The 12749-nt window shown below is 45.2% G+C and overlaps 2 protein-coding genes across 6 annotated transcripts in view; one reads left to right on the top strand and one right to left on the bottom strand.

Annotated features, from left to right (window-relative positions):
• FBXL13 (F-box and leucine rich repeat protein 13) overlaps positions 1 to 12749 on the bottom strand; it is a 39851-nt gene that overhangs the window by 14832 nt on the left and 12270 nt on the right. For all 4 annotated transcript variants that reach the window (XM_078598968.1, XM_078598967.1, XM_078598969.1 and 1 more), the window contains 4 exons: positions 6900 to 6952; positions 5114 to 5214; positions 2277 to 2406; positions 572 to 670 (listed from right to left, as the gene is read on the bottom strand). In XM_078598968.1, coding sequence (XP_078455094.1) covers positions 572 to 670; positions 2277 to 2406; positions 5114 to 5214; positions 6900 to 6952 — 383 coding nt within the window. The remainder of the gene's footprint in view (positions 1 to 571; positions 671 to 2276; positions 2407 to 5113; positions 5215 to 6899; positions 6953 to 12749) is intronic.
• On the top strand, positions 2109 to 11936 carry LOC144721389 (leucine-rich repeat-containing protein 17-like). Of its 2 annotated transcripts, none has more exons than XM_078598975.1 (5): positions 2109 to 2336; positions 2818 to 2959; positions 7290 to 8138; positions 8863 to 9018; positions 9755 to 11936. In XM_078598975.1, the coding sequence occupies exons 3-5, from the start codon at positions 7292 to 7294 to the stop codon at positions 10162 to 10164; spliced, it is 1413 nt and encodes a 470-aa protein (XP_078455101.1). In that variant the 5' UTR covers positions 2109 to 2336; positions 2818 to 2959; positions 7290 to 7291; the 3' UTR covers positions 10165 to 11936. The 2 variants fall into 2 exon arrangements, with proteins under 2 accessions (XP_078455101.1, XP_078455100.1); XM_078598974.1 differs by having other exon boundaries at positions 7253 to 8138.

The raw sequence follows: 12749 nt of genomic DNA, 5'->3' as shown, positions 1-12749 counted from the left end.
CGTATAAATATAAAAACACAGCCCTTTGTCAATCCACTTCTGGATGAAGGCCTCCCCATGCCGTATCAGTCACGGGGGTTGTTTGGCCGTACTTTGCCATGCCGGTTAGCGTAGATTTGTGATAACGTGCTGCATAAAGCATGAAGGAATCTGGCATCCTTCGCAGAAGATGAATCACCAGCCAACTTGAATGCGTATCCCAACATAACAACACTTTAACCATACCCATAAGATCTTATGGAAGACCAATGCTTTCCAAATGCATCATAGGACAAATTACATAAGCAATGTAACAAAAGAACCCGTTCCCAGTAAATAATCAGTTTCCTGAGCACTGCACGGATCGTTACATCGTTACTAAATTACGTTTACTATCAGAAGTTTGTGCATGTTTTACAAGCATGCATAATTAGAGGAGTTGAAACTTTGCATTGCTTTGGCCCAGATGTTTATTTCTTTGCTATGTTTGTTTTGCAGCCACCCATCATCCTAATTGCTTCATGTAATCTGAATGCTATTATAAGCTGATTGGTAATCACAGGAATGAGCAGAATGCGGTCTCTTTACTCACCAGCAGACATCCGTCTGTTAGCGTGGGGATGTCGTTAAGAACCAGCGAGAGGAGTCCATGGCAATTTGTTGCGATGGACTGAAACGCGTCCACCGATGTCTGCGAAAAGCATAACACCGAACACTTCAAATCCAAGTATACAACTTCATGCCCAAGCATAGCACTTTAAAACAAAGAAATTGGCACGTTTGTTCACGTGACAACTTTATTTGTTTGGCTGTGTCGCGTGGCAGAGGGTGTACAACCAATGTTGGCATTTAACTGGCACGGTCTGAACCAAAAAAAATCTATTATGAATAGTGGCGAATGGCGGTTGTTGTTGTTGTTGTGACGGTGGGCAGCATAGACGTTGGGAGCACAGAGATACAATACGCTACATTTTGCTGAACTTCCCTCTGGTGCCCACCACGTAGGCCCACAGCCCTGTGGCAATCAACCTCTTGTGCAGCAGGGGTGGTCGCCCACAAAAAGCGCGTCCAGGCTCAACGTTTGCCGAGATCCGGTGAGATCGGGCAATGCCTTCTAGGCGATTTGGTCACCGACCGGCAGAAGATTGAGATCAACAAAATGAACAACAAAAGTTTCAAATATTGAGGCGAGGGCTGGCTGCCACATGGCAGGCGGTCTCACGTGGAGATGAGAGGCTGGTATCTAAGCCCGCACACAAGTTTGCAATGCTGCTGCTGCTTCTCATCATCAATGATGCAGTGTGTACAACCCCAATCCTCAATAACAACCAAATAAATCCCGAGTCTTTCACGAAATAGTCTTCTGTGCATCATTGTGGTTTCATACATCAAATGTTGAAAAGTAAATGTTCACAAATGCCTGGTATTTTCAATAAGGTGTTATTTTTCATGGATAATAAGTGCCTGGGGAATTATTAATTCAACATATGGGTTGCTTGGTCCGCTAGCCATATGAAAAACAAATGTTATGACCCACTTAATAATATTTAACTTACAGCCATTTGCCAATCCACTGCTGGATGAGGGCTTCCCTATGCCACATGGCTCATGGATGTCATTGTGCCATGCTTCACCATGCTGCTCAGTGCGGGCTGGTCAAAGTGGGGAGAATATATGCAGGAGGACAGAAATACAGCTCACAATGGATTTTTCTGCACTGCCCTCTGCAGCCCAACATGTAACCCCACAGCCGATAACACCTCTAAACGCTGGTGTTCATCCAACGGAGAACTATCCAGGTGCAAGTCTGCTTAGCGTTTGAGATCCGACAAGATTAGACAAATATGCTAAGATTAAACTGAGAATATTATTCGAGCAAGCTCACCGTATTTAATAGAAACGCCTAACCGTGCAGCGGCCGTAGCGTTCTCTGTAAACGTCGAGTGAGTGAACCGCTTGTTCTGAAGCAAAATTTGAATTCAATTTACCAACTGCTCGCACATCTGGAAGCAATTACTGTGACTGCTCAGAGCAATGACACATTTTTGCACACGTTCCAAAAAAACTCGACTTCATGGTCGGTCCGGTCGAGAGGAGCGCAGGAGGGAGGGAGGGGGGGGCGGTGGTTTAAATGACAAGAGGAATGTTCATTGGCTAGAGCATTGAGCTTTATAGGACGAGAGTAAATGTAAAAGCCAGAGCGAGCCAAAGCTGGTTTGCAGCCGCAAATGGGCTTTGTTCAGAGTGTGGGCGCTGGCCATGTGCTACAAGTATTGAAAACATTTTAAATGCCCCACCTGCGTGCATCCGGAGAGGTCGAGGTACAGCAAGCGACGGCAGCCGGTGCGAGTGGCCAGGTAACGCAACCCTTTGTCTGTGAACTTGCAGCAGTAGGCCAGGCTCAAGTACTGCAGCGGGAGACAGAATCTACCCACGAGAGGGGACAGGGGCAAGAAGGTAAACACTGCCAAACTCTCCGCTTTTGTAGCTCCAAGCATTTTTTTACAACTCTATGCAGCAACGTGAAATGTTTTCGCATTTGCGTTCGGTTTACGATCTCACGTGCTTTTTTTCATTGCATCGTTGAGGAAAACTTAAGGGGGCTATGTTTTTTCCATGCCGGCGACGTCGTGTAACGTGTAACTATCGCGGTTCCTAGAACGCTTGCCAGGAGATGTTTGTGTGTGGGGCCCCGGCTGGGATGAGTTTCCCCGTGTCACGGTGGAATTGACGCAGCTGCAGCAGCGGGCGAGCACTGTACACAAGTGTTGTGGTGGGGAGGGGGGGGATGGGACCGCCGCGTCTCTCGTTTCTAAGCTCATTTGCACCGCGGAGCAGACCACAGTCTCCAGCCTCCTCCTGAGCGTGGACCTCGGCCAGTGATCGGGGTGCTGGTGGTGGGGGGGGGGAACGAAAAAAAACCCAGGGAGAGGACGTGGCAAGACAAGCGCCCTGGAGCACACCTTCTGGACTCTTGCAGGTGAGCCATTCACACAGCTGACCAGTCTGAAAGGTATGTGCTCTGATGAAGGTCTCATGCCCGAAACGTCACTTATTATTTATTGTCTTCATTGAAGGCCACAGTGTTAATGACGTGCACCACTGCCAATGCAGCATCGCCATATCATTTAATAGTAAAAAAAATGCAATTACTCGACTAAATAACGTTGCTTTTAATTGTGCGTAGCCGTTGTTGGCTATGAAAACTTCTTAATGCAGTCGTCCAAATTCTCATGTACCAATGCCTAAATTATAAATGTATATTTTTTAATACTGAGAAGTTACGCAAGAGAATGTAACGGAACAGTGATGCTGAGATGACATGAAGTACAAAGATAGATATTAGAAGGGGAGTAGGAAAGGTGACATGCCTTCACCGAAGTTATTCACCTTGAACACGTGTTTTCTGAAAATTGGACTAGCTGAATGAAGGCAAAAACACAAAGGGATAACAAAATCTATTTTCTGATGACAAAGTATGTATAGCAACCCATGGAAAAAGCAACTAATGGAACTTAACAAATAAGGCTGCAAAGTTAGGCTCTAAGCTAAAAAAAGAGTCACACAACAAGTTTGTTAAACAAAAGAAAACCATGTTGGAGGGACACAGCTGTAAAACACGACAGTGGTTCCTCGGCAATTACTGGAGGCAGACCAGGATCAAAGCGATGACAGAGATGTGAGCGCAAGCAGGCTGAAATGCTTTCACAAAACTGAACTTCATTATGAAAAGCAACACATGTGCCCAAAGCAGAGTTTTCGTTTTAATCAGTCACTGTTACCTACTTTGACATATGGCTCAGAAACAAGGGCACTGAACAAAGAAAATGGAATAACAGCTGAAAGGTATGCAAAAGCGTGGAGCTATGCATCCTTGGAATTAGACTAAGACGCATAAAGAGGAACACATAGACCAGAGAACTAATGCAAACTCTATGAATATTGATTGTCGAGGGTAGCAAGTGAACTTGGGCACAGCACATCTCTAGAAGGGAAGATGACCGATGGCCGAGACTGATGATAGAATGGCAGCCAAAGGAGGGAGCACGCCCAAAATGCCAAAAGAACGCAGAGACGGAGCGATGAGATCAGGTCATGTGCAGGAGCTGGGTGGATTGTGGCATCGCAGCAGCGTGGGAGATGGAGACGTCATGGGGAGGCCTTTGTCCAGCAGTCGTAAGATCTTGGCTGACTCCATGGCTACACTGTAGGCTCATCGTGCCTCGCTCCGTGGAGAACGCGCCCGTACGTCGACTACATCCCCTCCCCGGGGGACTCATCAACGCTCACAACTTTCACTTCATGTTTGGGGACAGTTTTTCGATTTTTGAATACTGCTCATTTCTTGTATTCACATTAAATGTTTCAAATGTTTGGATGTAGAACTTATTTTACAGCGTATGTAACGAACCGTGCTAATCAGAGGTGCGGGGGAAGGACAACAAACTAAACGAGATAAATTAGTTTTCAATCTAGATTTAAAAGTGCACAGCTCCAGTGGCTTGCCAATGTAACAAGCTTACAATTTACAAAAGTTAATAAAATAAAATTATAAGTACTATAAACAATACTAAGCCGTAGTTGCACACCTGCCCAACCACTTCAGCTTCACACAAAACTGGTGTTGTCAGTGGGAGCCATGCCTCTGACAACCGTGTTTATACAACACAATTTGGATGTGTATAGTGGCGTCTAAATACGATCGCATCTCAAGATGCTGTACAGAAACAGAGGGCAAATATATTTAATTCATAGAGGCAGTGAGTCACAGGCAGAGCGAAAAAAAAGAGGTCTTCAGTCTGCACTTGAAAAGGGAAAATGAACAGCATGGATGGCTGGAGAGAAGTTTCGGACCCTGGGGGCAGCATTGAAGAATGAGCAACCTCTCAGCGGGAGATATTTCTTGACTCCAGTGTACTATTCGTAATATTTGTTGCATTGCAATATGTGAATAGTTTCCACAACTAGCTCATTCAGTAAAACTCCATTCTTAGGCATCTACTTTAATTTGTTTTCAAGATAATTAAATAAACAGTCTTAGTTAGCAGCATACATCAGCCTGACACAGACGAAAATTTACTCTGGCAGAATACAAGTACGTGTGTGCCAGGAGTATACAGAGGTGAAGAGTTACCTGGCCAGGGCGCGGAGGGAGCCGTCACCTATATTAGTGTAGGCCAGGTTGAGGTAGAGCAGAGAGCGGCATCCTTCTGCCACGATGGCCACCATTTGATCCTGAGAAACAAAAGCCAGCGAAAACCATTGTCTTTTCCTTCGTCGTCGTCTTCTTCCTGGAATTTTGTGTGTCCTGCGCCATCACCACATCCACGCCACAGTCCTTCAAATGGGCATCTGTGACTACTGGCCATCTGTGAAAAAGAGCTTGGTAGCTCATAAGATTCCTCCCAGATAAATATTCCGATCATATCCTGGGTCACCACTCCAAACCACCCCTTTATAGGCCTGCCTCTCGGCCTCCACTCAGGTGTTTCCATGTTCATCACCTCTCTTGTTGCGATGTGATTCTCCTGTTGATAACTTCCTAGCCATCTAAGTCGACTCTGTCAGCTTGCCTGAGATGGGTACCACTGTTACCTTCTTCATCGATTAATTTCCTTCCCGAGCGATATCGATTCTTACACTGGTGATAAACGCACCACATTCAGAGGCAGCTCTCCTGTTTCTGTCTTTACAACACATCCTACCTATCTATACATCCAGGTCGACATTCTTTCAGTGTCTGGAAAATAAACAACTCTAGCTTTCTCTTCATTTCTGACCAGGTCCAGAAAAGTATTCCCTCGAGGCAACGAATATTTGTTCCCAACCAGTGAACATCTTTTACTTCTTTGTACCCTAGGGTTAGGGGTCAGAGGTGAGGTGGCTGCATATGTTAAGATCATGTTAGCACCCAGAAAACCGAGCGAATGTTTGACAAAAAACTTTGAAAAGTGATCTTAAAATTGTAATTTCAGTCAGAATTGCATGGACTTGTGTGTAAAGGATGACTTACAAAGGAGGGGGTACAATTATTCATAAAGGGGATCAATAACCATAAAGGGGATCAATATCCATAAAGGGGATCAATATTCCCAAATATGATTTCCTAGGGGGAACAAAAACATTTGTTCCAAGAGGACCAAATGTTTCCTAGAGGAACAAATGTTTGGAGGGAACATATATTCTCTGACACTGGCTACTATGCAGGGATAACATCTCCTTAAATACATAGTCTTCCATATTTTTCAAAGTACGTTTTATGATTGGGATCGTCTCTTGTTGTCGAATTCGGCAAACCCGTGACATTTTAGCCGAATGGAAGGATGTTTGGGAGTCGCTACAGTGGTCATTATCACGGTGGTCTGCTGCACTGCATGGATGTCACCATGTGCTGGGTTTCACATAGCTACAACAAATGCCTGCAAGCACGAGCAGCAGTAAGAGATGGTAATCTGAAGATTGGCCGGGCTCCACGTTGTTCATCTGGATAGAGTTTAAGCGTCCTGATATTAAAGCCATAAAAACGATTCTGTAAATTACCACCAATAAATGTCTTCAGGCACTGTACAAAAGCCACACATCTCCTTTTTTGTTTCAGAACTCAACAAAACTTGTCTCGTGCTCATTTAAGGAAGGCCAGCATCACTTGTGAAGAGGTGATGCAGTGGTTAGCCCAGTGCGTGATGAGCCTAGTGACCTCAGTTTGATTCCTGGCCATGGCTAACATCAGTAATAATTATTTTAAATCAACCGATCCTGGGCCCACCTCCTTCCCCCTACCTTTACCTCCCCTCACTGATCAGTACGGTGAAGTACAGTCAACCAACCTCCATGACTGACATGGCATCATAACGTTCATCCAGCAGTAGATTACAGTGTGTCCTGAGTGGCCTGGCATGCCGCTCGGTGAAGGAAATTACCGTCAAACCCATGCATTCTGAGAGGTTCAAATCTTGCAGGTTCTTGCACTCACCTGCAAAACAAACAAAACACATTTCATTAGTAATGGTGTGTCCACTCTTAGATGCAATATACATACACATGCAAGCTAATTTTACTATCATACGGTGTGTAATGATTCACACCCCTCATGATGACAAATCGTCACAATGTTTGGTGGAAATTCAGTAAAATATTGTTTCGGTTGTAGTGAATGCGGCGACCGTTGCTATTTTCTTGGTCACCAACCCAGGTAGAATGGGCCGAAATTACCTCTTGGTTAATCCTCTGTTATTTAGCCATTCATCTGAGACCCCACGCTGCTTCTCCACAGAAATCGCAAGTGACACTTTGGCGTTATTGTGGCGCAGCAATGCCAGGCGGAGGAGGAGCTGTGCGCTGGCCGTGGGGCTGCCGTTGTCCCGGAGCCCTTCTCGTCTTCTCGCTCGTGATCATCGCTCTGCTTCCTTGCATCTCTACGGAGAAGAACCCACGCAGGCAGCGCCCGGGTGCCCGCACGCGCGCATGCTCGGGGGACTGTCGCCGGGAGCAGAGGGCGTTTCCCCGCAGCGTGGATGAGTGCGAGGTATTCTACTTCAACGAAGAGAAGAGCCTGGATTGCAGAGGAAGGGGCCTAACCAGCCTGTCGGCGAAGATTCCCCACAACATCATTCACTTAAACATGGCACAAAACAAGATTAGCGTGCTTCTGGACTACCAGTTTGTCAAGTTTCAGGAGCTCAAATCTCTAGACCTCAGCGGGAATGTCATTCAAGAAATGCAAGCAAACGCGTTCGCAGGCCTCAACGCTCTGCACACTCTGCTGCTGCAGTTCAACCGCCTGGCGCTCGTCGCCGAGGAAGTGTTCATTCACCTACCGAAGTTGCAATTTCTCAGGATTTACAAGAACCCCTGGCACTGCAGCTGCGAGATGGAGGGAATGCTGCACTGGCTGCAGCTTCCCAGCAGCCGACACATGGCCCTCTACGCCGAGTGTAGCTCCCCCTCCGAGCTGGCCGGAGAGAAGCTGAAGAAGGTGAACTTGCAGGTGCTGTGCCCCGCGGCCGCATGGGGCGCCTACTCCAGCCAAACAGACCCGAGCAAGAACACCACAGACCCCAAAGAGGAGACCGTACAAGACCTCACTCCTCAAGTAACCACGATTGGCAAATGCATCGTCACCAACTTCCCAACGCACGCCGTCAATTGCCACGGCAAAGGTAAATCCTTAGATTCATTCACAACAGTGCCATTGTGTTGCAAGGTTCTTTTCGGTTAAATATTACACACGTGAATCAGAATAACAAGATAATCCTGCGAATTCTGTAACGACGTTCCACATTCGTTTGTCCTGGATAGTATATTCTTAGCAATAATATTCCACTCCGAGTCGCACTCGATAATGTCACATGGCGCGTGACATGTACGCAACACGACTTAAGGCATACTGTAACATTGTCAATGGGAGGCGAGCGAGAGGAGAGGCTCACACTTCCGCTTCACTTTGGTACGGCGAACACTTTTAGCGTTGCTTTTGTCTCCACATTTTGGGCAACATTTTTATCAATTCGGCCAGTATTCTCACAGGCAAATTCCTCATAGCAACACAAGTGTGTGCTAAAGTTTCAGTCACGTGCTAATCTGTTACAGAAAAGCACATGGACCAAACTAACTAATTAATTCAACCTTAGTTGGGTGGCATTTAAAAGAGCATTAACGGCAATTATTGAGAATTGCTAATAAATATTTCTAAGATTTACGGCAGAAGACACGAATATTTACCATTTTCAACAAAATTTATATTTAAACTTTAAACATATGCCATGAACTTTTTTGTAAACCTGAGACTCCTTTTCTGTTATACATCTAGGCATAACGTACATGTAGTCTGTAGGCATAGGTAATATCTGACCAACCCATTAAGTGTACTACTTTGCTTGGCAGGACTCCTCATGATTCCGAAGAAGCTCCCGCTGCACATAACCAGCCTGGACATGTCCTCTAACCAGATTCACAGCCTGCTGGCCGGCAAACTGCAGTCATTCAGGCATCTTCGCTTCCTTAGTCTGCGGAACAACAGCCTGGACTACATCCACCCTGGTAAGGAAGTAGAGTGCCACACATCTTGCCTGGCCCACCTCCCACCTCACTATATACACATGCGTGGCAAACACACTGGACTATGAACTGGGTCACTTGAGTTTGATTCCTGGCCTTGGCTAACATCAATGGCGAGTGATATCTAAACCAATCCTGGGTGCCTCCCTTCATCAACCCGAACTAACCAGCGTGTTGAGGTCTGGTCAAACAACCCACACAATGGACGTGGAATAAGGGAAGCCTTAATTCAGTAGTGGATTGACAAGAGCTGTTCATGTAAATACCGAAATTGTAGCTGATAATGTTCAGGTCTCTGTTTGCCACTGGTGTGTAACATTTCTGCGTTTACAAATGTGGAAAAAAAGAAGATCCCTGTATAGCCTTAATATGCTGTTAGGGCGAGTGCTTTTAGCGAGCACCTATTAAGGCTAAAAGGGCACACGAGGCCCATTACCATTACCGGCTGCCTCCGTCTTCCCAGTGGTGACGTGTACACATTGCACCAGGTACTGATTTAAAGCTGAGTAGACCTAAGAGAGGCCCAAGACCGGTTCCGATACTTGCCACCGAGATGTTGGCTGTGGCCACGAATCGAACTCAGACAGTTGGGTTCATAGTGCAGTGCGCTCAACACAATAACTTCCCACAAACACACAAACAAGCACCTGAATGAGAGATGTATTGCTCTCATCCCATGAGACGAGTGTATTACTGAAGTGTCGCCACTGCTATGCAGACGCCCTTGCAGGGCTGCACGTTTTGGAGCACGTGGACCTGCGCAACAATCGCCTGTCCAGCCTCGAGTTTGGGACTCTCAAGGACATGTACCACCTCCAGTCCCTGCTGATCGAGGACAACCCCTGGCGGTGTGACTTCGACATCCACTATATGGTCTACTGGTTCAGCTACCACATGGGGGTGAGGTACGGGGAGCCTGTGTGCACCCAGCCGTCAGAGTTCAAGGGCTGGACTCTGGCTAATTACATGCGCCGTTACTACAGCGACTGCTCTGCCAGATCAAACACGAGAGGCGGGTTAAACCAAGCAAATTCCTCCTCAATTGAGAACCAGTGGGATATTAGAAACAACAGCATAGATGAAAGCGTTGGTATCAGCACCGGCAGCATAGGCGTCTCCCTTCCGTAACGTCCCACTCTTTTCATCTTCTCGTGTGCAGCGACAAAAAAAACCTCAGCTTGTGCCCAGGATGCCTCGCATGAACGTGCCGTAAATCACGACCGTTGGCTTGTCCCTTAATGCCGTGTGTCAAAACATGCGGGCCAAGAGGATGTTTTGTTTTACTGGCGACCACGCGTGTCACCGTGAGTGATGTTTGGGTTGGGGAGTGGGTCTCGGCAGGTATGGATATGTAATGGTGTGACTCAATGCCTGGTTTGGTCTGCCAGCAGCGCTCCACTACAGTAAAAGCTACAAATTCTACGTCCTTAATGGCGCCTTTTATAATGAAGCTTGCAATCTTAAGAGCTGGCAGAAGTGGCATGACGTTTAAATGCCTTAGCAGCATAACCCTAAGTTTTAACAATATTACATTGAAATAGAATCTACCCACCAAACTGGTCTAATGCAAATATCTTTTATATCATATTGGCCAGTCCCAACACTACCCTATACCCCGAACGGAAAAATGCACTGTGCTCTGACACTAACCTTAGTTAAGAAAGTGACATGATTTATTTGATCTCATTAACTTATATTAGCTTAAAAAACAATCTCAAAGAAAATTTAACTCGGGGAATTTTATGCAACTGGCCATCACTATTTGTAAATACCAATTAGAATCCTCAGTGATTTCATTACCAAAGTGAGACAAACATCTTTTAAATTATTTACAAATGTAATTTTACTCTTCAAAGCAACACCAATGTCAAATTTGGCACTGGAAAAATATTAGTGCAAAAGGATAATTGCTGTGCAGACACTGTCTCTCTGTCACAAGCACCAAACCACACGTTTATTTTCCCAATAGGATGATCATTGTATTTGGCAGTTAGTTTTCAAATAAAATGTTGGGGTTATTCAGTTGGTCACAATTATTAAAAACTCATGTTTCTACAATACTTATGTTTGTATTCTGTGGATAATAAATTATTGGTTGACCGCTAAAAACGATTATGGTTTTAACTCCGCAAATGTGTCCCAGTCGAAAATTTATCAAAAGTGGGATTTCAGTTTTTTATGCAATAAAAATGCTCGTGTCGGGATGTAAAATACATACTTAACTTTGTTCCTGGCTTAGTCTGAACAAGTTTTGCCAATGTCTGTGTGTCCCACGTGTGACGTCACTCCACGTCAGCCAGCCCCCCTCATTAATAATCATGAACAGGTGACGTCACTCCACATCGAACAGCCCCCCTCATTAAGAGGTGGCGTCTTCCAAATGGAACCCCCCCCCCCCCCCATTAATAAGAATTAGCGGGTGACGTCACTCCACATGGGGGGGCGAGGCGCCTCCTCCCCCCTCCTCAGTGTCAACTTACAGCCCTCACTACAAAGGCAGAACCATCACATCACACGATCTCCGTCACGCTGTTGAGACATCGAAGTAAAAAGGACGTCATCACGAACAAGGGATTATAACCTTTACACGAAATAAGTCTGTCACCGCGGCCTTACAAATTGCACACGAAATCATGCAATGAATATCACGTCGCGGTCTGCTTTTCGCTTGCAAGTTTCAGATTTACTGAAATACACCCACGTCCTTGGATGGACAAAAGTCGAGTTGAAAATAAACTTTACGAATTGCCGCTTTTATTCCATAGCGTAGTGTTAAGCAGTACGGCCTGTGTTAGGTAGTTATATTGTGTTCACTCGCTGTTAGATGTCTAAACCGTCATAACTATTTTTGTCTTACGTACAAATTTTGTATTAAAATAAATGAATCCATTGGTTATGGACACCTTGTGTTTGTCATTTTAACTTGACGACGTACTGAATGGATTGTTAAGGTGCTTTGCCTGTTGAGACACGAGAATAATCTTCGGACGTTTCCCGCTTTTACTCCAATTGTGCCAGCAGGGTCATGAAATGAAGCATCTCTTTTGAAACATTGCAGAGCAATGCATCATCCCATGTATTGGAGAATGGCCCATAGAAACAAACAGTACAGAATCTGTTTTGAGAAGGTTTTTTTTAAATTATCTCCACCCTAGTGGGATTACTTTCCCACAAGCCCTGCTAAAGTGATAAGTCCATTGCATAGAAGTGCAACACGCAATGTGTGATTCTGTGAGCTGGAATTTAGCCAAATGAAGTGAAAACCCCAAATTTAATGTGATGGGATTCTTTTTTTTATTAAATCCTTTATATTAAGTTCACTTGCTTGCTTAGGACCGTGCAAATCTTTCGGTCGTTTTTTAACCCACTTCCCGTGATCCAATCGAGCTGAAATTTTACACACAGACTCGTTGTGCGTGACAATTAATGTTCGTGAAAATGTTTTTCCAAAATTTTACACTTTTTAGGACAAAAATATTATATTTAATTACCAATTGCTTAATGCTGCCATGCAATCATCTGACCCATAGGTGGCAGCCATCTCAAGCCAGAGGACGAGAGGACTCTAGCCGCCACGCATATAAAGGATCTATAGTGAAAAACTTTGTTTTTACGGGTTATACTTGTACAGTGGTGACTTGTCAGCTCGCTATAATTGAGAACACCCAGCCTTCTCTTGGATGGTTTCCTGTATTCAAACCCAGAATCTCAGT

This window comes from Lampetra planeri, chromosome 11 (genome assembly GCF_965212315.1).
Source record: "Lampetra planeri chromosome 11, kcLamPlan1.2.h2, whole genome shotgun sequence".
Classification (NCBI taxonomy): Eukaryota; Metazoa; Chordata; class Hyperoartia; order Petromyzontiformes; family Petromyzontidae; genus Lampetra; species Lampetra planeri.
Note: the sequence above shows the minus strand (reverse complement) of the source record. Positions and strands in the feature narration are given on the sequence as shown.